Source organism: Nerophis ophidion, linkage group LG06 (genome assembly GCF_033978795.1).
Source record: "Nerophis ophidion isolate RoL-2023_Sa linkage group LG06, RoL_Noph_v1.0, whole genome shotgun sequence".
In the NCBI taxonomy this organism is placed as follows: Eukaryota; Metazoa; Chordata; class Actinopteri; order Syngnathiformes; family Syngnathidae; genus Nerophis; species Nerophis ophidion.
The window spans coordinates 7,015,000-7,040,759 of NC_084616.1; the positions used below are offsets into that span (position 1 = coordinate 7,015,000).

The following is a 25,760-nucleotide window of genomic DNA, read 5'->3' on the forward strand; positions in this document are numbered from 1 at the left end:
TGTGCAATTTAGCGTTTTTTTTGTTTCTTTAAATACTTCTTCACAGTCACGTTTTTTAAAGCAAAAACAATAATAACACCACTGGCTACCTTATTACCATTAGTGGTTGAACAGAACAAATTTTAGGGGAAATAGTCTATATTTTTCACAGTTACAATTAATTTAAAATGGCAACCCGCCCTATTTTGCCTATAAAGCCCTTAAAAACACCCAAACACCTCCAATAAAAATTTTTATACATGATGATACATCAATCAATATTTATCAATCAATGTTTATTTATATAGCCCTAAATCACTAATGTCTCAAAGGACTGTACAAACCACTATGACTACGACATCCTCGGAAGAACCCGCATAAGGGCAAGGAAAACTTACACCCAGTGGGCAAGGAACATTTATAATGAGATTTGATATTTACATACTTAGATCATTTTAAGCATACGCAGCGCATCAATTTCAAAAACACATGACAACGGTCGCCTTTTTCTTCAACATCACTGATTGTGCGCATGCGTTGATCTAGACGGCCGCTGCTGCAGTTCGCTCCGTCTTTGTCTTTTTTTTTTGTTCTTTGTGCGTTCTGTACTTTTCTATACTTTTACATTTCAATCAATCAATCAATGTTTACTTATATAGCCCTAAATCACTAGTGTCTCAAAGGACTGCACAAACCACTACGACATCCTCGGTAGGCCCACATAAGGGCAAGGAAAACTCACACCCAGTGGGACGTCGGTGACAATGATGACTATGACAACCTTGGAGAGGAGGAAAGCAATGGATGTCGAGCGGGTCTACTGTGAAAGTTCAATCCATAATGGATCCAACACAGTCGTAAGAGTCCAGTCCAAAGCGGATCCAACACAGCAGCGAGAGTCCCCTTTTAAGAGGACGGGCAATATGCGCATGTGTAAAGTTAGGAGGACATGCCTCGTTTAGCGCAAAAAAGTCGTTTGGTTTAAGCCAGGTTTCGCTGAGACCGATGACGTTAAGATTGTTGTCTCTGATGATATCATTAACTAACAACGTATTGGGAGACAATGATCTTATGTTTAAAAAAACTATATTATAGGTAGTGGGCTGTTTTAGGGAATTTTTGATCAAATTATCCGTATTAGCAACATTAATAATGTTGTGTTTATTATACCCAGTGCATTTAGTATAATTACGACCATATCTAGGAATTGATACGACGGGAATTTTCCGATTGTTTGTTTGTTGCTTTGATAAACTGCGCGCATCATAGTTAGCCACCTCAGTAAAACACATGTCCAACTCTGAAACACTCAAAGCAGAAAAAACGTGTTCTAATTTAACTGACTCCTTACCCAGACCAGTAGTCTCGCATCTTCCATTTAAATCCGGCTTCAGGATGGAGGGAAGTGGTGCTCTTTGGGGATTAGCCTTCTGCTTTGTTTTTAGCCCCGCTCGGCATCCGCGTTTCCGATTACACCGCTGGCGTCTGCTCCGTAGACGGCCCCCGCTGCTACTATACTCCCCTGCTTTACAGGCCGCTGGATGTAGCCGCCGAAGTATTCCCGTGCTAGTTAGCGGATCCAACACAGCAGCGAGAGTCCCCTTTTAAGAGGACGGGCAATATGCGCATGTGTAAAGTTAGGAGGACATGCCTCGTTTAGCGCAAAAAAGTATTTTGGTTTAAGCCAGGTTTCGCTGAGACCGATGAAGTTAAGATTGTTGTCTCAGATGATATCATTAACTAACAACGTTTTGGGAGACAATGATCTTATGTTTAAAAAACCTATATTATAGGTAGTGGGCTGTTTTAGGGAATTTTTGATCAAATTACCCGTAGTAGCAATATTAATAAATTTGTGTTTATTATACCCAGTGCATTTAGTATAATTACGACCATATCTAGGAATTGATACGACGGGAATTTTCCGATTGTTTGTTTGTTGCTTTGATGAACTGCACGCATCATAGTTAGCCACCTCAGTAAAACACATGTCCAACTCTGAAACACTCAAAGCAGAAAAAACTTGTTCTAATTTAACTGACTCCTTACCCAGACCAGTAGTCTCGCATCTTCCATTTAAATCCGGCTTCAGGATGGAGGGAAGTGGTGCTCTGTGGGGATTAGCCTTCTGCTTTGTTTTTAGCCCCGCTCGGCATCCGCGTTTCCGATTACACCGCTGGCGTCTCCTCCGTAGACGGCCCCCGCTGCTACTATACTCCCCTGCTTCACAGGCCGCTGGATGTAGCCGCCGAAGTATTCCCGTGCTAGTTAGCGGATCCAACACAGCAGCGAGAGTCCCCTTTTAAGAGGACGGGCAATATGCGCATGTGTAAAGTTAGGAGGACATGCCTCGTTTAGCGCAAAAAAGTTGTTTGGTTTAAGCCAGGTTTCGCTGAGACCGATGACGTTAAGATTGTTGTCTCTGATGATATCATTAACTAACAACGTTTTGGGAGACAATGATCTTATGTTTAAAAAACCTATATTATAGGTAGTGGGCTGTTTTGGGGAATTTTTGATCAAATTATCCGTAGTGGCAATATTAATAATGTTGTGTTTATTATGCCCAGTGCATTTAGTATAATTACGACCATATCTAGGAATTGATACGACGGGAATTTTCCGATTGTTTGTTTGTTGCTTTGATAAACTGCACGCATCATAGTTAGCCACCTCAGTAAAACACATGTCCAACTCTGAAACACTCAAAAGCAGAAAAAACTTGTTCTAATTTAACTGACTCCTTACCCAGACCAGTAGTCTCGCATCTTCCATTTAAATCCGGCTTCAGGATGGAGGGAAGTGGTGTTCTGTGGGGATTAGCCTTCTGCTTTGTTTTTAGCCCCACTCGGCATCCGCGTTTCCGATTACACCGCTGGCGTCTGCTCTGTAGACCGCCCCCGCTGCTACTATACTCCCCTGCTTCACAGGCCGTTGGATGTAGCCGCCGAAGTATTCCCGTGCTAGTTAGCGGATCCAACACAGCAGCGAGAGTCCCCTTTTAAGAGGACGGGCAATATGCGCATGTGTAAAGTTAGGAGGACATGCCTCGTTTAGCGCAAAAAAGTCGTTTGGTTTAAGCCAGGTTTCGCTGAGACCGATGACGTTAAGATTGTTGTCTCTGATGATATCATTAACTAACAACGTATTGGGAGACAATGATCTTATGTTTAAAAAAACTATATTATAGGTAGTGGGCTGTTTTAGGGAGTTTTTGATCAAATTATCCGTAGTAGCAATATTAATAATGTTGTGTTTATTATGCCCAGTGCATTTAGTATAATTACGACCATATCTAGGAATTGATACGACGGGAATTTTCCGATTGTTTGTTTGTTGCTTTGATAAACTGCACGCATCATAGTTAGCCACCTCAGTAAAACACATGTCCAACTCTGAAACATTCAAAGCAGAAAAAACGTGTTCTAATTTAACTGACTCCTTACCCAGACCAGTAGTCTCGCATCTTCCATTTAAATCCGGCTTCAGGATGGAGGGAAGTGGTGTTCTGTGGGGATTAGCCTTCTGCTTTGTTTTTAGCCCCGCTCAGCATCCGCGTTTCCGATTACACCGCTGGCGTCTGCTCCGTAGACGGCCCCCGCTGCTACTATACTCCCCTGCTTCACAGGCCGCTGGATGTAGCCGCCGAAGTATTCCCGTGCTAGTTAGCAGGTCTAGCAAACACGCGTCCATCAGTCCAAAACGGACCGATATGTCCACATCCAGAAGTGTCTGGCGGTCGTACGTGATCCCGGAGTGACCACGATGTGAGCCAGCCATAAAGTTTGTAGAATTGTCCGGTATTTCTGCCAAATGTTCCATATTTAGCAGGAGCTCCTCGAGGTCGCAGCCCTTCCGGGCGCCGCCATCTTGTTATATTATTATTGTTATATTATTATTGTTATATTATTTAATCTACATTTACTTTTTATCAAGTCGTGCCCTTCTAAACATGCAGTTTAGAAGTGTGGGGACGCTACTGATGAGCTCAGACGGGCAACAACAGTGCAGAAGCTCTTTCTTCTACACCAGGGGTAGGGAACCTATGGCTCTAGAGCCAGATGTGGCTCTTTTGATGACTGCATCTGGCTCTCGGATGAATCTGAACTGACGTTGCTTAACAAGATAAAAAATGAATAATTTTTTTGTGACTGACTTCCATGCAATGTTGAAGCAAAGTTCCAACCAAGATAGTCCCACATTATATGTTCCACGTAAGGTGAAGCATCCTGTACATACAAAAAAAAAAAAAAGACTTTGACGAGTAAAACAATGGTGTCTTTGTTTCATTGTTTGGGTGTGAAACTGAGCTCAAGTTAATTATACCAATTATTTACGTCAACTTGTGACTATCTTTTATTCGGTATTTCCTTGTTGCAGACTCCTGTCCATAATTAACATACAGATCATTCCAGGGCTGCGTCAAGCTAGCAAATAAAAGGATGGCTCTTAGTGGTCCCAGGTTCAGCATCCAACAGCCCTGAAAACTTCAAAGGTAACACACTACAACTTTAAAAGCGACTTTTCGAAGTCTATTTGACGGCATGTTCAATGTATTAGTGTTTGTCTATCCTTGCACAGATGGCGTTTTCTCCTCGCATGTTTTTCCTCCTTTGTGGGATCAGTGGACTGATGACCGGAGCTGTAAGTCACAATCTCACCTGCTGACTTCAATAAACATGTATTATTTTCTTGCATTGTCTGCTGTCTTCATGTTTGTAAATGCTCTGTTCTTACCTTCTACACAGTGGTCTCGTCCTAGCAGAGGTTGGTAGCTGTGACCACTTTTTTTTCAATTAACAATGACTTATTTGATGTTATTCAGTCCGAAAATAACAATTGTGTTGCAGAAGTTTGCTGTCCCGAGGGATGGACTCAGTTGGATGGTCACTGTTACATCTTCAGAGATGACGAAAGGTCCTTTTTGGATGCAGAGGTATGAAACAATGTCACAATGTAGTCGTAAAGTATTTATACACCCGGGGCTGCTGAGCCACCTGTTTGTTCATTTATCAAAATATTGCAACTATACGATGGAATGAATCTAATCTACGTTTTCACTCTGTTTCTACCATTAGAGTGTCTGCAACATTCTTGGTGGGAATCTGGCCTCAATCACCAGTGCGGTGAAAAATTCCGTCGTTCAAGACCTGGTCAATGAGGCGGGTGCAGATGAAGCCTGGATTGGACTCAGTGATGCCATTGAGGTGAAACATTTAACAATGTCAAAGTTGTCTCCTAGTCAGTGGAATAATTTATTGGCACCTATCAAATAAATGTATCCTCCATACTAAATCAGGGCAAAAAGGTGACAATAGGAGGTGTAGAGCTGAGGGTTTCATAATGATACTGTACCATGCTGATAATATTTGTAACACAATCAAGATGTAAAATATTGTGACAAAAGAGCAGTAGATAAAATGGCATGCAGTTGTTCTCTTCAGGAGTGACTCATTCAAATGTGACTTTGACTTCCAGACGGGAACCTTTCTTTGGACTGATGGCAAACCCTTCGGATTTAGTGACTTTCCAACAACGCTTCCTACGGATGGATGTGTGGTTATTGATGCTGACGCCACCACCGGTATAAGTATAATCAGTGAATCTAATTTAGTTGCAATTAACTGTAATGTCACTCTGAAAACTTTTTTTTTTCTAGAATCATGGGAAGGGGAGTCCTGTACCGACCTATTTCCATACGTTTGCATCAGAGAGGCGTGCTGTGACCACACTTTCTAATCAAACCATATCATCTTATCTTCTATAACAATGTCTTTCACTCATCACAGCGAGTGTACTCAGAAGATATAATACTTTGTGTTTCTGGGTTGACTATCAAATATGTTTTTTCTCCTACGCTGTTCAGTTGTTGAATGTTAGTGCAACACATTTGAAACTGAAACACCTTCTTTCTACTAAATAAAGGAAGCTATCTGCATGTAAATATGTATTTGTGTCTTATTTTCCACTCAACCAATTCTGAACTTGAGCATTGCTTCATTATATGAAATGACAACTTTGTCCGTGAAGAACAATTGGAATTTTGTGCAATTTAGCGTTTTTTTTGTTTCTTTAAATACTTCTTCACAGTCACGTTTTTTAAAGCAAAAACAATAATAACACCACTGGCTACCTTATTACCATTAGTGGTTGAACAGAACAAATTTTAGGGGAAATAGTCTATATTTTTCACAGTTACAATTAATTTAAAATGGCAACCCGCCCTATTTTGCCTATAAAGCCCTTAAAAACACCCAAACACCTCCAATAAAAATTTTTATACATGATGATACATCAATCAATATTTATCAATCAATGTTTATTTATATAGCCCTAAATCACTAATGTCTCAAAGGACTGTACAAACCACTATGACTACGACATCCTCGGAAGAACCCGCATAAGGGCAAGGAAAACTTACACCCAGTGGGCAAGGAACATTTATAATGAGATTTGATATTTACATACTTAGATCATTTTAAGCATACGCAGCGCATCAATTTCAAAAACACATGACAACGGTCGCCTTTTTCTTCAACATCACTGATTGTGCGCATGCGTTGATCTAGACGGCCGCTGCTGCAGTTCGCTCCGTCTTTGTCTTTTTTTTTTGTTCTTTGTGCGTTCTGTACTTTTCTATACTTTTACATTTCAATCAATCAATCAATGTTTACTTATATAGCCCTAAATCACTAGTGTCTCAAAGGACTGCACAAACCACTACGACATCCTCGGTAGGCCCACATAAGGGCAAGGAAAACTCACACCCAGTGGGACGTCGGTGACAATGATGACTATGACAACCTTGGAGAGGAGGAAAGCAATGGATGTCGAGCGGGTCTACTGTGAAAGTTCAATCCATAATGGATCCAACACAGTCGTAAGAGTCCAGTCCAAAGCGGATCCAACACAGCAGCGAGAGTCCCCTTTTAAGAGGACGGGCAATATGCGCATGTGTAAAGTTAGGAGGACATGCCTCGTTTAGCGCAAAAAAGTCGTTTGGTTTAAGCCAGGTTTCGCTGAGACCGATGACGTTAAGATTGTTGTCTCTGATGATATCATTAACTAACAACGTATTGGGAGACAATGATCTTATGTTTAAAAAAACTATATTATAGGTAGTGGGCTGTTTTAGGGAATTTTTGATCAAATTATCCGTATTAGCAACATTAATAATGTTGTGTTTATTATACCCAGTGCATTTAGTATAATTACGACCATATCTAGGAATTGATACGACGGGAATTTTCCGATTGTTTGTTTGTTGCTTTGATAAACTGCGCGCATCATAGTTAGCCACCTCAGTAAAACACATGTCCAACTCTGAAACACTCAAAGCAGAAAAAACGTGTTCTAATTTAACTGACTCCTTACCCAGACCAGTAGTCTCGCATCTTCCATTTAAATCCGGCTTCAGGATGGAGGGAAGTGGTGCTCTTTGGGGATTAGCCTTCTGCTTTGTTTTTAGCCCCGCTCGGCATCCGCGTTTCCGATTACACCGCTGGCGTCTGCTCCGTAGACGGCCCCCGCTGCTACTATACTCCCCTGCTTTACAGGCCGCTGGATGTAGCCGCCGAAGTATTCCCGTGCTAGTTAGCGGATCCAACACAGCAGCGAGAGTCCCCTTTTAAGAGGACGGGCAATATGCGCATGTGTAAAGTTAGGAGGACATGCCTCGTTTAGCGCAAAAAAGTATTTTGGTTTAAGCCAGGTTTCGCTGAGACCGATGAAGTTAAGATTGTTGTCTCAGATGATATCATTAACTAACAACGTTTTGGGAGACAATGATCTTATGTTTAAAAAACCTATATTATAGGTAGTGGGCTGTTTTAGGGAATTTTTGATCAAATTACCCGTAGTAGCAATATTAATAAATTTGTGTTTATTATACCCAGTGCATTTAGTATAATTACGACCATATCTAGGAATTGATACGACGGGAATTTTCCGATTGTTTGTTTGTTGCTTTGATGAACTGCACGCATCATAGTTAGCCACCTCAGTAAAACACATGTCCAACTCTGAAACACTCAAAGCAGAAAAAACTTGTTCTAATTTAACTGACTCCTTACCCAGACCAGTAGTCTCGCATCTTCCATTTAAATCCGGCTTCAGGATGGAGGGAAGTGGTGCTCTGTGGGGATTAGCCTTCTGCTTTGTTTTTAGCCCCGCTCGGCATCCGCGTTTCCGATTACACCGCTGGCGTCTCCTCCGTAGACGGCCCCCGCTGCTACTATACTCCCCTGCTTCACAGGCCGCTGGATGTAGCCGCCGAAGTATTCCCGTGCTAGTTAGCGGATCCAACACAGCAGCGAGAGTCCCCTTTTAAGAGGACGGGCAATATGCGCATGTGTAAAGTTAGGAGGACATGCCTCGTTTAGCGCAAAAAAGTTGTTTGGTTTAAGCCAGGTTTCGCTGAGACCGATGACGTTAAGATTGTTGTCTCTGATGATATCATTAACTAACAACGTTTTGGGAGACAATGATCTTATGTTTAAAAAACCTATATTATAGGTAGTGGGCTGTTTTGGGGAATTTTTGATCAAATTATCCGTAGTGGCAATATTAATAATGTTGTGTTTATTATGCCCAGTGCATTTAGTATAATTACGACCATATCTAGGAATTGATACGACGGGAATTTTCCGATTGTTTGTTTGTTGCTTTGATAAACTGCACGCATCATAGTTAGCCACCTCAGTAAAACACATGTCCAACTCTGAAACACTCAAAAGCAGAAAAAACTTGTTCTAATTTAACTGACTCCTTACCCAGACCAGTAGTCTCGCATCTTCCATTTAAATCCGGCTTCAGGATGGAGGGAAGTGGTGTTCTGTGGGGATTAGCCTTCTGCTTTGTTTTTAGCCCCACTCGGCATCCGCGTTTCCGATTACACCGCTGGCGTCTGCTCTGTAGACCGCCCCCGCTGCTACTATACTCCCCTGCTTCACAGGCCGTTGGATGTAGCCGCCGAAGTATTCCCGTGCTAGTTAGCGGATCCAACACAGCAGCGAGAGTCCCCTTTTAAGAGGACGGGCAATATGCGCATGTGTAAAGTTAGGAGGACATGCCTCGTTTAGCGCAAAAAAGTCGTTTGGTTTAAGCCAGGTTTCGCTGAGACCGATGACGTTAAGATTGTTGTCTCTGATGATATCATTAACTAACAACGTATTGGGAGACAATGATCTTATGTTTAAAAAAACTATATTATAGGTAGTGGGCTGTTTTAGGGAGTTTTTGATCAAATTATCCGTAGTAGCAATATTAATAATGTTGTGTTTATTATGCCCAGTGCATTTAGTATAATTACGACCATATCTAGGAATTGATACGACGGGAATTTTCCGATTGTTTGTTTGTTGCTTTGATAAACTGCACGCATCATAGTTAGCCACCTCAGTAAAACACATGTCCAACTCTGAAACATTCAAAGCAGAAAAAACGTGTTCTAATTTAACTGACTCCTTACCCAGACCAGTAGTCTCGCATCTTCCATTTAAATCCGGCTTCAGGATGGAGGGAAGTGGTGTTCTGTGGGGATTAGCCTTCTGCTTTGTTTTTAGCCCCGCTCAGCATCCGCGTTTCCGATTACACCGCTGGCGTCTGCTCCGTAGACGGCCCCCGCTGCTACTATACTCCCCTGCTTCACAGGCCGCTGGATGTAGCCGCCGAAGTATTCCCGTGCTAGTTAGCAGGTCTAGCAAACACGCGTCCATCAGTCCAAAACGGACCGATATGTCCACATCCAGAAGTGTCTGGCGGTCGTACGTGATCCCGGAGTGACCACGATGTGAGCCAGCCATAAAGTTTGTAGAATTGTCCGGTATTTCTGCCAAATGTTCCATATTTAGCAGGAGCTCCTCGAGGTCGCAGCCCTTCCGGGCGCCGCCATCTTGTTATATTATTATTGTTATATTATTATTGTTATATTATTTAATCTACATTTACTTTTTATCAAGTCGTGCCCTTCTAAACATGCAGTTTAGAAGTGTGGGGACGCTACTGATGAGCTCAGACGGGCAACAACAGTGCAGAAGCTCTTTCTTCTACACCAGGGGTAGGGAACCTATGGCTCTAGAGCCAGATGTGGCTCTTTTGATGACTGCATCTGGCTCTCGGATGAATCTGAACTGACGTTGCTTAACAAGATAAAAAATGAATAATTTTTTTGTGACTGACTTCCATGCAATGTTGAAGCAAAGTTCCAACCAAGATAGTCCCACATTATATGTTCCACGTAAGGTGAAGCATCCTGTACATACAAAAAAAAAAAAAAGACTTTGACGAGTAAAACAATGGTGTCTTTGTTTCATTGTTTGGGTGTGAAACTGAGCTCAAGTTAATTATACCAATTATTTACGTCAACTTGTGACTATCTTTTATTCGGTATTTCCTTGTTGCAGACTCCTGTCCATAATTAACATACAGATCATTCCAGGGCTGCGTCAAGCTAGCAAATAAAAGGATGGCTCTTAGTGGTCCCAGGTTCAGCATCCAACAGCCCTGAAAACTTCAAAGGTAACACACTACAACTTTAAAAGCGACTTTTCGAAGTCTATTTGACGGCATGTTCAATGTATTAGTGTTTGTCTATCCTTGCACAGATGGCGTTTTCTCCTCGCATGTTTTTCCTCCTTTGTGGGATCAGTGGACTGATGACCGGAGCTGTAAGTCACAATCTCACCTGCTGACTTCAATAAACATGTATTATTTTCTTGCATTGTCTGCTGTCTTCATGTTTGTAAATGCTCTGTTCTTACCTTCTACACAGTGGTCTCGTCCTAGCAGAGGTTGGTAGCTGTGACCACTTTTTTTTCAATTAACAATGACTTATTTGATGTTATTCAGTCCGAAAATAACAATTGTGTTGCAGAAGTTTGCTGTCCCGAGGGATGGACTCAGTTGGATGGTCACTGTTACATCTTCAGAGATGACGAAAGGTCCTTTTTGGATGCAGAGGTATGAAACAATGTCACAATGTAGTCGTAAAGTATTTATACACCCGGGGCTGCTGAGCCACCTGTTTGTTCATTTATCAAAATATTGCAACTATACGATGGAATGAATCTAATCTACGTTTTCACTCTGTTTCTACCATTAGAGTGTCTGCAACATTCTTGGTGGGAATCTGGCCTCAATCACCAGTGCGGTGAAAAATTCCGTCGTTCAAGACCTGGTCAATGAGGCGGGTGCAGATGAAGCCTGGATTGGACTCAGTGATGCCATTGAGGTGAAACATTTAACAATGTCAAAGTTGTCTCCTAGTCAGTGGAATAATTTATTGGCACCTATCAAATAAATGTATCCTCCATACTAAATCAGGGCAAAAAGGTGACAATAGGAGGTGTAGAGCTGAGGGTTTCATAATGATACTGTACCATGCTGATAATATTTGTAACACAATCAAGATGTAAAATATTGTGACAAAAGAGCAGTAGATAAAATGGCATGCAGTTGTTCTCTTCAGGAGTGACTCATTCAAATGTGACTTTGACTTCCAGACGGGAACCTTTCTTTGGACTGATGGCAAACCCTTCGGATTTAGTGACTTTCCAACAATGCTTCCTACGGATGGATGTGTGGTTATTGATGCTGACGCCACCACCGGTATAAGTATAATCAGTGAATCTAATTTAGCTGCAATTAACTGTAATGTCACTCTGAAAACTTTTTTTTTTCTAGAATCATGGGAAGGGGAGTCCTGTACCGACCTATTTCCATACGTTTGCATCAGAGAGGCGTGCTGTGACCATACTTTCTAATCAAACCATATCATCTTATCTTCTATAACAATGTCTTTCACTCATCACAACGAGTGTACTCAGAAGATATAATACTTTGTGTTTCTGGGTTGACTATCAAATATGTTTTTCTCCTACGCTGTTCAGTTGTTGAATGTTAGTGCAACACATTTGAAACTGAAACACCATCTTTCTACTAAATAAAGGAAGCTATCTGCATGCAAATATGTATTTGTGTCTTATTTTCCACTCAACCAATTCTGAACTTGAGCATTGCTTCATTATATGAAATGACAACTTTGTCCATGAAGAACAATTGGAATTTTGTGCAATTTAGCGTTTTTTTTTGTTTTTTTTAAATACTTCTTCACAGTCACGTTTTTTAAAGCAAAAACAATAACAACACCACTGGCTACCTTATTACCATTAGTGGTTGAACAGAACTTTTTTTTTTTAAATAGTCTATATTTTTCACAATTACAATTAATTTAAAATGGCAACCCGCCCTATTTTGCCTATAAAGCCCTTAAAAACACCCAAACACCTCCAATAAAAAATTTTATACATGATGATACATCAATCAATATTTATCAATCAATGTTTATTTATATAGCCCTAAATCACTAATGTCTCAAAGGACTGTACAAACCACTACGACTACGACATCCTCGGAAGAACCCGCATAAGGGCAAGGAAAACTTACACCCAGTGGGCAAGGAGCATTTATAATGAGATTTGATATTTACATACTTTGATCATTTTAAGCATACGCAGCGCATCAATTTCAAAAACGCATGACAACGGTCGCCTTTTTCTTCAACGTCACTGATTGTGCGCATGCGTCGATCTAGACGGCCGCTGCTGCAGTTCGCTCCGTCTTTTGTTTTTGTTCTTTGTTCGTTCTGTACTTTTCTATACTTTTACATTTCAATCAATCAATCAATGTTTACTTATATAGCCCTAAATCACTAGTGTCTCAAAGGGCTGCACAAACCACTACGACATCCTCGGTAGGCCCACATAAGGGCAAGGAAAACTCACACCCAGTGGGACGTCGGTGACAATGATGACTATGAGAACCTTGGAGAGGAGGAAAGCAATGGATGTCGAGCGGGTCTACTGTGAAAGTTCAATCCATAATGGATCCAACACAGTCGTAAGAGTCCAGTCCAAAGCGGATCCAACACAGCAGCGAGAGTCCCCTTTTAAGAGGACGGGCAATATGCGCATGTGTAAAGTTAGGAGGACATGCCTCGTTCAGCGCAAAAAAGTCGTTTGGTTTAAGCCAGGTTTCGCTGAGACCGATGACGTTAAGATTGTTGTCTCTGATGATATCATTAACTAACAATGTTTTGGGAGACAATGATCTTATGTTTAAAAAACCTATATTATAGGTAGTGGGCTGTTTTAGGGAATTTTTGATCAAATTATCCGTAGTAGCAATATTAATAATGTTGTGTTTATTATACCCAGTACATTTAGTATAATTACGACCATATCTAGAAATTGATACAACGGGAATTTTCCGATTGTTTGTTTGTTGCTTTGATAAACTGCACGCATCATAGTTAGCCACCTCAGTAAAACACATGTCCAACACTGAAACACTCAAAGCAGAAAAAACTTGTTCTAATTTACCTGACTCCTTACCCAGACCAGTAGTCTCGCATCTTCCATTTAAATCCAGCTTCAGGATGGAGGGAAGTGGTGTTCTGTGGGGATTAGCCTTCTGCTTTGTTTTTAGCCCCGCTCGGCATCCGCGTTTCCGATTACACCGCTGGCGTCTGCTCCGTAGACGGCCCCCGCTGCTACTATACTCCCCTGCTTCACAGGCCGCTGGATGTAGCCGCCAAAGTATTCCCGTGCTAGTTAGCGGATCCAACACAGCAGCGAGAGTCCCCTTTTAAGAGGACGGGCAATATGCGCATGTGTAAAGTTAGGAGGACATGCCTCGTTTAGCGCAAAAAAGTTGTTTGGTTTAAGCCAGGTTTCGCTGAGACCGATGACGTTAAGATTGTTGTCTCAGATGATATCATTAACTAACGTTTTGGGAGACAATGATCTTATGTTTAAAAAAACTATATTATAGGTAGTGGGCTGTTTTAGGGAATTTTTGATCAAATTATCCGTAGTAGCAATATTAATAATGTTGTGTTTATTATACCCAGTGCATTTAGTATAATTACGACCATATCTAGGAATTGATACGACGGGAATTTTCCGATTGTTTGTTTGTTGCTTTGATAAACTGAAGGCATCATAGTTAGCCACCTCAGTAAAACACATGTCCAACACTGAAACACTCAAAGCAGAAAAAACTTGTTCTAATTTAACTGACTCCTTACCCAGACCAGTAGTCTCGCATCTTCCATTTAAATCCGGCTTCAGGATGGAGGGAAGTGGTGCTCTGTGGGGATTAGCCTTCTGCTTTGTTTTTAGCCCCGCTCGGCATCCGCGTTTCCGATTACACCGCTGGCGTCTGCTCCGTAGACGGCCCCCGCTGCTACTATACTCCCCTGCTTCACAGGCCGCTGGATGTAGCCGCCGAAGTATTCCCGTGCTAGTTAGCGGATCCAACACAGCAGCGAGAGTCCCCTTTTAAGAGGACGGGCAATATGCGCATGTGTAAAGTTAGGAGGACATGCCTCGTTTAGCGCAAAAAAGTCGTTTGGTTTAAGCCAAGTTTCGCTGAGACCGATGACGTTAAGATTGTTGTCTCTGATGATATCATTAACTAACAACGTTTTGGGAGACAATGATCTTATGTTTAAAAAACCTATATTATAGGTAGTGGGCTGTTTTAGGGAATTTTGATCAAATTATCCGTAGTAGCAATATTAATAATGTTGTGTTTATTATGCCCAGTGCATTTAGTATAATTACGACCATATCTAGGAATTGATACGACGGGAATTTTCCGATTGTTTGTTTGTTGCTTTGATAAACTGCACGCATCATAGTTAGCCACCTCAGTAAAACACATGTCCAACTCTGAAACATTCAAAGCAGAAAAAACTTGTTCTAATTTAACTGACTCCTTACCCAGACCAGTAGTCTCGCATCTTCCATTTAAATCCGGCTTCAGGATGGAGGGAAGTGGTGTTCTGTGGGGATTAGCCTTCTGCTTTGTTTTTAGCCCCGCTCAGCATCCGCGTTTCCGATTACACCGCTGGCGTCTGCTCTGTAGACGGCCCCCGCTAGTATTCCCGTGCTAGTTAGCAGGTCTAGCAAGCACGCGTCCATCAGTCCAAAACGGCCCGATATGTCCACATCCAGAAGTGTCTGGCGGTCGTACGTGATCACGGAGTGACCACGATGTGAGCCAGCCATAAAGTTTGTAGAATTGTCCGGTATTTCTGCCAAATGTTCCATATTTAGCAGGAGCTCCTCGAGGTTGCAGCCCTTCTGTGCGCCACCATCTTGTTATATTATTATTATTATATTATTATTGTTATATTATTTAATCTACATTTACTTTTTATCAAGTCGTGCCCTTCTAAACATGCAGTTTAGAAGTGTGGGGACGCTACTGATGAGCTCAGACGGGCAACCACAGTGCAGAAGCTCTTTCATCTACACCAGGGGTAGGGAACCTATGGCTCTAGAGCCAGATGTGGCTCTTTTGATGACTGCATCTGGCTCTCGGATAAATCTGAACTGACATTGCTTAACAAGATAAAAAATGAATAATTCAACTTGTAATCACAGTGTTAAAAACAACGTTCAAAATATAAAACATTCTCATGCATTTTTATGTTCAAGAAGTTGCGTTAATGGTAAGAAGTAATTTATTTATTATTGGTTAGTGTGGGGCTTGCCCTCCTGGGGGTTCTTCAGACCACCAAGAGCCTGTTTTAGGGTTGCAATATTTTTTTATTTTATTTATCTCAGTTGCTTTCCAGCAATTGTCTTTTTTCTCTTTCGTCCTCACTCGCGCTCTGGCTCCAGCCTCATTCCTGTCTCTTCTCCCGGCTGCTGCCTATAACAGAGCGACAGGTGATTAGATTAAAAAGGCCCAGGTGGGCCATCTACACACCTGTCGCTGATTTCGAGGCCGGTCCTGGCAACATCCCGCTTTGCTGCAGGCCCGCAGGCCACACCCCCTCCACAGTTAACTTCAGAATAACAATGTTAATACAAAGAATAAGAGACCTATTATACTCTGGAAATGTTGGTCTTACTTAAAAATGCACGCGTTTAGTTGTGTTCAGTGTTAAAAAAAAATATTATATGGCTCTTAGGGAAATACATTTTAAAATATTTGGCTTCTTGGCTCTCTCAGACAAAAAGGTTCCCGACCCCTGATCTACACCAAGGAAAAATGTTGTTAGCAGCACCAGTTATTAGCATCCAGCTAACTAACCAGATCCCAGAGGAGCTAAAAAGGACTTATGGAGGTTCTTGTGACTGTCGAGGGAAAGGGAGACGCTCGAGACAGAAGAGGGCTGAAGCGAGGAGGGAGCGAAGGAGATATAAAGCATATATTCCTTCCATCGTCATGCGTAACGTGCGCTCTCTGGCAAACAAAATGGATGAGTTGTCGGTGCTTGCCGGTAGTCAGAAAGAATATCGTGAGTGTAGCCTAATGTGTTTTACTGCACGGCCATGTTCGGGATAGTAACGTCTCTATAAACGGCTTTGAAATGGTGCGCGCTGACCGGGACCCGACCAACGGCAAGCGGAAAGGAGGGGGGCTTGTTTTTTTTATAAATAAGAAATATTGTCAACCAAGACAAGATGGTGGTTTTACAGCCAGCAGCTCGCGAACTAAATGAGTATATATTTGTTTCAAACAGATACGGGCAAAAAATAAAACTGTGCATGAAATAGATCTCTACAGTTTATCTAAAAAATATTTGTCAAGTGATATCAAGGATTATACGTTCCCAGACATATCCAACTATTGTGCCCCAGACGCCATTCTACACAACAAAACAAAACTTGGAAAAGCACAAAGTCTAAACCTTCATTGCATGTGTCTGGGTCAAGGAATTTGGTAGTAAGACTATTCCACATTGGCACATATCAGTAGATTGTTTTATTGCTACAAACTCAGGACATAAGTTATTGGACACGGGTGGGCTTCGGGGACATTGGTGTTAGCTCAGTTTTATCTAAAGTTCAATGGAGGTTTGTTTTGATGCACATGGCTCTAACTACCACTGCTGTGTGATGTGATCACTGCCTGTGCATAATGTGTGCACAGAAACCCTTCAACCTTCACGAACAGGGAGACCATCGCCCCGGTCTGCCGATCCTGAGAACGACTGTGACTGACTTCCATGCAATGTTGAAGCAAAGTTCAATCAATCAATCAATGTTTATTTATATAGCCCCAAATCACAAATGTCTCAAAGGACTGCACAAATCATTACGACTACAACATCCTCGGAAGAACCCACAAAAGGGCAAGGAAAACTCACACCCAGTGGGCAGGGAGAATTCACATCCAGTGGGACGCCAGTGACAATGCTGACTATGAGAAACCTTGGAGAGGACCTCAGATGTGGGCAACCCCCCCTCTCTAGGGGACCGAAAGCAATGAATGTCGAGCGGGTCTAACATGATACTGTGAAAGTTCAATCCATAGTGGCTCCAACACAGCCGCGAGAGTTCAGTTCAAGCGGATCCAAGACAGCAGCGAGAGTCCCGTCCACAGGAAACCATCTCAAGCGGATCAGCAGCATAGAGATGTCCCCAACCGATACAGGCGAGCGGTCCATCCTGGGTCCCGACGAGCGGTCCATCCTGGGTCTCGACTCTGGACAGCCAGTACTTCATCCATGGTCATCGGACCGGACCCCCTCCACAAGGGAGGGGGGGACATAGGAGAAAGAAAAGAAGCGGCAGATCAACTGGTCTAAAAAGGAGGTCTATTTAAAGGCTAGAGTATACAGATGAGTTTTAAGGTGAGACTTCAATGCTTCTACTGAGGTGGCATCTCGAACTGTTACCGGGAGGGCATTCCAGAGTACTGGAGCCCGAACGGAAAACGCTCTATAGCCCGCAGACTTTTTTTGGGCTCTAGGAATCACTAATAAGCCGGAGTCTTTTGAACGCAGATTTCTTGCCGGGACATATGGTACAATACAATCGGCAAGATAGGCTGGAGCTAGACCGTGTAGTATTTTATACGTAAGTAGTAAAACCTTAAAGTCACATCTTAAGTGCACAGGAAGCCAGTGCAGGTGAGCCAGTATAGGTATATATGTATGTATATATGTATATAAAGGTATATACAGTATAGGTATATATGTATGTATATATGTATATAAAGGTATATACAGTACAGGCGTAATATGATCAAACTTTCTTGTTCTTGTCAAAAGTCTAGCAGCCGCATTTTGTACCAACTGTAATCTTTTAATGCTAGACATGGGGAGACCCGAAAATAATACGTTACAGTAATCGAGACGAGACGTAACAAACGCATGGATAATGATCTCGGCGTCTTTAGTGGACAAAATGGAGCGAATTTTAGCGATATTACGGAGATGAAAGAAGGCCGTTTTAGTAATGCTTTTAATGTGTGACTCAAAGGAGATAGTTGGGTGGAAGATAATACCCAGTTTTTTTACCGAGTCACCTTGTTTTATTATTTGGTTGTCAAATGTTAAAGTTGTATTATTAAATAGAGGTCGGTGTCTAGCAGGACCGATAATCAGCATTTCCGTTTTTTTGGCATTAAGTTGCAAAAAGTTAGCGGACATCCATTGTTTAATTTCATTAAGACACGCTTCCAGCTGACTACAGTCCAGCGTGTTGGTCAGCTTTAGGGGCATGTCCAACCAAGATAGTCCCACATTGTATGTTCCACGTAAGGTGAAGCATCCTGTACATACAAAAAAAAAAAGACTTTGACGAGGAAAACAATGGTGTCTTTGTTTCATTGTATGGGTGTGAAACTGAGCTCAAGTTAATTGTACCAATTATTTACGTCAACTTGTGACTATCTTTTATTCAGTATTTCCTTGTTGCAGACTCCTGTCCATAATTAACATACAGATCATTCCAGGGCTGCGTCAAGCTAGCAAATAAAAGGATGGCTCTTAGTTGTCCCAGGTTCAGCATCCAACAGAACCTGAAAACTTCAAAGGTAACACACTACAACTTTAAAAGCGACTTTTCGAAGTCTGTTTGACGGCATGTTCAATATAATAGTGTTTGTCTATCCTTGCACAGATGGCGTTTTCTCCTCGCATGTTTTTCCTCCTTTGTGGGATCAGTGGACTGATGACCGGAGCTGTAAGTCACAATCTCACCTGCTGACTTCAATAAACATGTATTATTTTCTTGCATTGTCTGCTGTCTTCATGTTTGTAAATGCTCTGTTCTTACCTTCTACACAGTGGTCTCGTCCTAGCAGAGGTTGGTAGCCGTGACCACTTTTTTTTCAATTAACAATGACTTATTTGATGTTATTCATTCCGAAAATAACAATTGTGTTGCAGAAGTTTGCTGTCCCGAGGGATGGACTCAGTTGGATGGTCACTGTTACATCTTCAGAGATGACGAAAGGTCCTTTTTGGATGCAGAGGTATGAAAGAATGTCACAATGTAGTCGTAAAGTATTTATACACCAGGGGCTGCTGAGCCACCTGTTTGTTCATTTATCAAAATATTCCAACTATACGATGGAATGAATCTAATCTACTTTTTCACTCTGTTTCTACCATTAGAGTGTCTGCAACATTCTTGGTGGGAATCTGGCCTCAATCACCAGTGCGGTGAAAAATTCCGTCGTTCAAGACCTGGTCAATGAGGCGGGTGTAGATGAAGCCTGGATTGGACTCAATGATGCCATTGAGGTGAAACATTTAACAATGTCAAAGTTGTCTCCTAGTCAGTGGAATAATTTATTGGCACCTATCAAATAAATGTATCCTCCATACTAAATCAGGGCAAAAAGGTGACAATAGGAGGTGTAGAGCTGAGGGTTTCATAATGATACTGTACCATGCTGATAATATTTGTAACACAATCAAGATGTAAAATATTGTGACAAAAGAGCAGTAGATAAAATGGCATGCAGTTGTTCTCTTCAGGAGTGACTCATTCAAATGTGACTTTGACTTCCAGACGGGAACCTTTCTTTGGACTGATGGCAAACCCTTCGGATTTAGTGACTTTCCAACAACGCTTCCTACGGATGGATGTGTGGTTATTGATTCTGACGCCACCACCGGTATAAGTATAATCAATGAATCTAATTTAGTTGCAATTAACTGTAATGTCACTCTGAAAACTTTATTTTTTCTAGAATCATGGGAAGGGGAGTCCTGTACCGACCTATTTCCATACGTTTGCATCAGAGAGGCGTGCTGTGACTACGCTTTCTAATCAAACCATATCATCTTATCTTCTATAACAATGTCTTTCACTCATCACAGCGAGTGTACTCAGAAGATATAATACTTTGTGTTTCTGGGTTGACTATCAAATATGTTTTTCTCCTACTCTGTTCAGTTGTTGAATGTTAGTGCAACACATTTGAAACTGAAACACCATCTTTCTACTAAATAAAGGAAGCTATCTGCATGTAAATATGTATTTGTGTCTTATTTTCCACTCGACCAATTCTGAACTTGAGCATTGCTTCATTGTATGAAACGACAACTTTGTCCATGAAGAACAATTGGAATTTTGTGCAATTTAGCGTTTTTTTTTTGTTTTTTTTAAATACTTCTTCACAGTCACGTTTTTTAAATCAAAAACAATAACAACACCACTGGCTACCTTATTACCATTAGTGGTTGAACAGAACAAATTTTAGGGAAAATAGTCTATATTTTTCACAATTACAATTAATTTAAAATGGCAACCCGCCCTATTTTGCCTATAAAGCCCTTAAAAACACCCAAACACCTCCAATAAGACTTTTTATACATGATGATACATCAATCAATGTTTATCAATCAATGTTTATTTATATAGCCCTAAATCACTAATGTCTCAAAGGACTGTACAAACTACTATGACTACGACATCCTCGGAAGAACCCGCATAAGGGCAAGGAAAACTTACACCCAGTGGGCAGGGAGCATTTATAATGAGATTTGATATTTACATACTTTGATCATTTTAAGCATACGCAGCGCATCAATTTCAAAAACGCATGACAACGGTCGCCTTTTTCTTCAACGTCACTGATTGTGCGCATGCGTCGATCTAGACGGCCGCTGCTGCAGTTCGCTCCGTCTTTTGTTTTTGTTCTTTGTTCGTTCTGTACTTTTCTATACTTTTACATTTCAATCAATCAATCGATGTTTACTTATATAGCCCTAAATCACTAGTGTCTCAAAGGGCTGCACAAACCACTACGACATCCTCGGTAGGCCCACATAAGGGCAAGGAAAACTCACACCCAGTGGGACGTCGGTGACAATGATGACTATGAGAACCTTGGAGAGGAGGAAAGCAATGGATGTCGAGCGGGTCTACTGTGAAAGTTCAATCCATAATGGATCCAACACAGTCGTAAGAGTCCAGTCCAAAGCGGATCCAACACAGCAGCGAGAGTCCCCTTTTAAGAGGACGGGCAATATGCGCATGTGTAAAGTTAGGAGGACATGCCTCGTTCAGCGCAAAAAAGTCGTTTGGTTTAAGCCAGGTTTCGCTGAGACCGATGACGTTAAGATTGTTGTCTCTGATGATATCATTAACTAACAATGTTTTGGGAGACAATGATCTTATGTTTAAAAAACCTATATTATAGGTAGTGGGCTGTTTTAGGGAATTTTTGATCAAATTATCCGTAGTAGCAATATTAATAATGTTGTGTTTATTATACCCAGTGCATTTAGTATAATTACGACCATATCTAGAAATTGATACGACGGGAATTTTCCAATTGTTTGTTTGTTGCTTTGATAAACTGCACGCATCATAGTTAGCCACCTCAGTAAAACACATGTCCAACACTGAAACACTCAAAGCAGAAAAAACTTGTTCTAATTTAACTGACTCCTTACCCAGACCAGTAGTCTCGCATCTTCCATTTAAATCCGGCTTCAGGATGGAGGGAAGTGGTGCTCTGTGGGGATTAGCCTTCTGCTTTGTTTTTAGCCCCGCTCGGCATCCACGTTTCCGATTACACCGCTGGCGTCTGCTCCGTAGACCGCCCCCACTGCTACTATACTCCCTGCTTCACAGGCCGCTGGATGTAGCCGCCGAAGTATTCCCGTGCTAGTTAGCGGATCCAACACAGCAGCGAGAGTCCCCTTTTAAGAGGACGGGCAATATGCGCATGTGTAAAGTTAGGAGGACATGCCTCGTTTAGCGCAAAAAAGTCGTTTGGTTTAAGCCAGGTTTCGCTGAGACCGATGACGTTAAGATTGTTGTCTCAGATGATATCATTAACTAACAACGTTTTGGGAGACAATGATCTTATGTTTAAAAAAACTATATTATAGGTAGTGGGCTGTTTTGGGGAATTTTTTATCAAATTATCCGTAGTAACAATATTAATAATGTTGTGTTTATTATGCCCAGTGCATTTAGTATAATTACGACCATATCTAGGAATTGATACGACGGGAATTTTCCGATTCTTTGTTTGTTGCTTTGATAAACTGCACGCATCATAGTTAGCCACCTCAGTAAAACACATGTCCAACTCTGAAACACTCAAAGCAGAAAAAACTTGTTCTAATTTAACTGACTCCTTACCCAGACCAGTAGTCTCGCATCTTCCATTTAAATCCGGCTTCAGGATGGAGGGAAGTGGTGTTCTGTGGGGATTAGCCTTCTGCTTTGTTTTTAGCCCCGCTCGGCATCCGCGTTTCCGATTACACCGCTGGCGTCTGCTCTGTAGACGGCCCCCGCTAGTATTCCCGTGCTAGTTAGCAGGTCTAGCAAGCACGCGTCCATCAGTCCAAAACGGCCCGATATGTCCACATCCAGAAGTGTCTGGCGGTCGTACGTGATCCCGGAGTGACCACGATGTGAGCCAGCCATAAAGTTTGTAGAATTGTCCGGTATTTCTGCCAAATGTTCCATATTTAGCAGGAGCTCCTCGAGGTCGCAGCCCTTCTGTGCGCCACCATCTTGTTATATTATTATTATTATATTATTATTGTTATATTATTTAATCTACATTTACTTTTTATCAAGTCGTGCCCTTCTAAACATGCAGTTTAGAAGTGTGGGGACGCTACTGATGAGCTCAGACGGGCAACAACAGTGCAGAAGCTCTTTCATCTACACCAGGGGTAGGGAACCTATGGCTCTAGAGCCAGATGTGGCTCTTTTGATGACTGCATCTGGCTCTCGGATAAATCTGAACTGACGTTGCTTAACAAGATAAAAAATGAATAATTCAACTTGTAATCACAGTGTTAAAAACAACGTTCAAAATATAAAACATTCTCATGCATTTTTATGTTCAAGAAGTTGCGTTAATGGTAAGAAGTAATTTATTTATTATTGGTTAGTGTGGGGCTTGCCCTCCTGGGGGTTCTTCAGACCACCAAGAGCCTGTTTTAGGGTTACAATATTTTTTTATTTTATTTATCTCAGTTGCTTTCCAGCAATTGTCTTTTTTCTCTTTCGTCCTCACTCACGCTCTGGCTCCAGCCTCAATCCTGTCCCTTCTCCTGGCTGCTGCTTATAACAGAGCGACAATTGATTAGATAAAAAGGCCCAGGTGGGCCGTCTACGCACCTGTCGCTGATTTCGAGGCCGGTCCTGGCAACATCCCGCTTTGCTGCAGGCCCGCAGGCCACGCCCCCTCCACAGTTAACTTCAGAATAACAATGTTAATACAAAGAATAAGATACCTATTATACTCTGGAAATGTTGGTCTTACTTAAAAATGCACGCGTTTAGTTGTGTTCAGTGTTAAAAAAAAATATTATATGGCTCTTAGGGAAATACATTTTAAAATATTTGGCTTCTTGGCTCTCTCAGACAAAAAGGTTCCCGACCCCTGATCTACACCAAGGAAAAATGTTGTTAGCAGCACCAGTTATTAGCATCCAGCTAACTAACCAGATCCCAGAGGAGCTAAAAAGGCCTTACGGAGGTTCTTGTGACTGTCGAGGGAAAGGGAGACGCTCGAGACAGAAGAGGGCTGAAGCGAGGAGGGAGCGAAGGAGATATAAAGCATATATTCCTTCCGTCGTCATGCGTAACGTGCGTTCTCTGCCGAACAAAATGGATGAGTTGTCGGTGCTTGCCGGTAGTCAGAAAGAATATCGTGAGTGTAGCCTAATGTGTTTTACTGCACGACCATGTTCGGGATAGTAACGTCTCTATAAACGGCTTTGAAATGGTGCGCGCTGACCGGGACCCGACCAACGGCAAGCGGAAAGGAGGGGGGCTTGCTTTTTTTATAAATAAGAAATATTGTCATCCCGGTCACATTACAATAAAAGAGTGCCACTGTGACCCGAATATACAGAGGTTAGCTGTAAGACCGGAGGGTGTGTTCCAACTATCGTGGGATCACACTCCTCAGCCTTCCCGGTAAGGTTTATTCAGGTGTACTGGAGAGGAGGCTTCGCCGGATAGTCAAACCTCGGATTCAGGAGGAACAGTGTGGTTTTCGTCCTGGTCGTGGAACTGTGGACCAGCTCTATACTCTCGGCAGGGTTCTTGAGGGTGCATGGGAGTTTGCCCAACCAGTCTACATGTGCTTTGTGGACTTGGAGAAGGCATTCGACCGTGTCCCTCGGGAAGTCCTGTAGGGAGTGCTCAGAGAGTATGGGGTACCGGACGGTCTTATTGTGGCGGTCCGCTCCCTGTATGATCAGTGCCAGAGCTTGGTCCGCATTGCTGGCAGTAAGTCGGACACATTTCCAGTGAGGGTTGGACTCCGCCAAGGCTGTCCTTTGTCACCGATTCTGTTCATAACTTTTATGGACAGAATTTCTAGGCGCAGTCAAGGCGTTGAGGGGTTCCGGTTTGGTAACCGCAGGATTAGGTCTCTGCTTTTTGCAGATGATGTGGTCCTGATGGCTTCATCTGACCGGGATCTTCAGCTCTCGCTGGATCGGTTCGCAGCCGAGTGTGAAGCGACCGGAATGAGAATCAGCACCTCCAAGTCCGAGTCCATGGTTCTCGCCCGGAAAAGGGCGGCGTGCCATCTCCGGGTTGGAGAGGAGACCCTGCCCCAAGTGGAGGAGTTCAAGTACCTAGGAGTCTTGTTCACGAGTGAGGGAAGAGTGGATCGTGAGATCGACAGGCGGATCGGTGCGGCGTCTTCAGTAATGCGGACGTTGTACCGATCCGTTGTGGTAAAGAAGGAGCTGAGCCGGAAGGCAAAGCTCTCAATTTACCGGTCGATCTACGTTCCCATCCTCACCTATGGTCATGAGCTTTGGGTCATGACCGAAAGGATAAGATCACGGGTACAAGCGGCCGAAATGAGTTTCCTCCGCCGTGTGGCGGGTCTCTCCCTTAGAGATAGGGTGAGAAGCTCTGCCGAGAGGAACTCAAAGTAAAGCCGCTGCTCCTTCACATCGAGAGGAGCCAGATGAGGTGGTTCGGGCATCTGGTCAGGATGCCACCCGAACGCCTCCCTAGGGAGGTGTTTAGGGCACGTCCAACCGGTAGGAGGCCACGGGGAAGACCCAGGACACGTTGGGAAGACTATGTCTCCCGGCTGGCCTGGGGACGCCTCGGGATCCCCCGGGAAGAGCTAGACGAAGTGGCTGGGGAGAGGGAAGTCTGGGTTTCCCTGCTTAGGCTGTTGCCCCCGCGACCCGACCTCGGATAAGCGGAAGATGATGGATGGATGGATGGATAGCTGTAGGACTCGGACCATATTATTTGCCCAGGGAGATTCCGCATGTTCCACAGCTCCATAGCCAGACTACAAACCCAGCACCCGAAAGCTCTCTTCCTCATCTCGGGGGATTTTAACCATGTTACTATGGACAAATCACTCCCCAACTTCACTCAGTATGTCAGCTGCCACACCAGAGGAAATAAGATCCTGGGCCTACTGTACGCAAACATCAAGGATGCGTATAGCTCCATAACACTACCAGAGCTGGGCCGGTCAGACCACAACCTTGTTTACCTCAACCCCTGTTATGT

At 42.6% G+C, this 25,760-nt stretch overlaps 3 protein-coding genes across 3 annotated transcripts; all 3 read left to right on the forward strand.

Annotated features, from left to right (window-relative positions):
• The first annotated feature begins 4,438 nt into the window (after nt 1-4,438).
• On the forward strand, nt 4,439-5,923 carry LOC133553872 (lithostathine-1-alpha-like). Its single transcript, XM_061902212.1, has 7 exons — nt 4,439-4,474; nt 4,561-4,623; nt 4,728-4,746; nt 4,830-4,915; nt 5,058-5,186; nt 5,458-5,563; nt 5,639-5,923. Exons 2-7 carry the CDS (start codon nt 4,561-4,563, stop codon nt 5,716-5,718), a joined length of 483 nt encoding a protein of 160 aa, XP_061758196.1. The 5' UTR covers nt 4,439-4,474; the 3' UTR covers nt 5,719-5,923.
• A 4,541-nt stretch (nt 5,924-10,464) lies between these two features.
• On the forward strand, nt 10,465-11,945 carry LOC133554125 (lithostathine-1-alpha-like). The gene is made up of 7 exons (XM_061902535.1): nt 10,465-10,497; nt 10,584-10,646; nt 10,751-10,769; nt 10,853-10,938; nt 11,081-11,209; nt 11,481-11,586; nt 11,662-11,945. Exons 2-7 carry the CDS (start codon nt 10,584-10,586, stop codon nt 11,739-11,741), a joined length of 483 nt encoding a protein of 160 aa, XP_061758519.1. The 5' UTR covers nt 10,465-10,497; the 3' UTR covers nt 11,742-11,945.
• A 6,802-nt stretch (nt 11,946-18,747) lies between these two features.
• Nucleotides 18,748-20,264, forward strand: LOC133554124 (lithostathine-1-alpha-like). The gene is made up of 7 exons (XM_061902534.1): nt 18,748-18,816; nt 18,903-18,965; nt 19,070-19,088; nt 19,172-19,257; nt 19,400-19,528; nt 19,800-19,905; nt 19,981-20,264. The coding sequence occupies exons 1-7, from the start codon at nt 18,763-18,765 to the stop codon at nt 20,058-20,060; spliced, it is 537 nt and encodes a 178-aa protein (XP_061758518.1). The 5' UTR covers nt 18,748-18,762; the 3' UTR covers nt 20,061-20,264.
• The last annotated feature ends 5,496 nt before the right edge of the window (nt 20,265-25,760 follow it).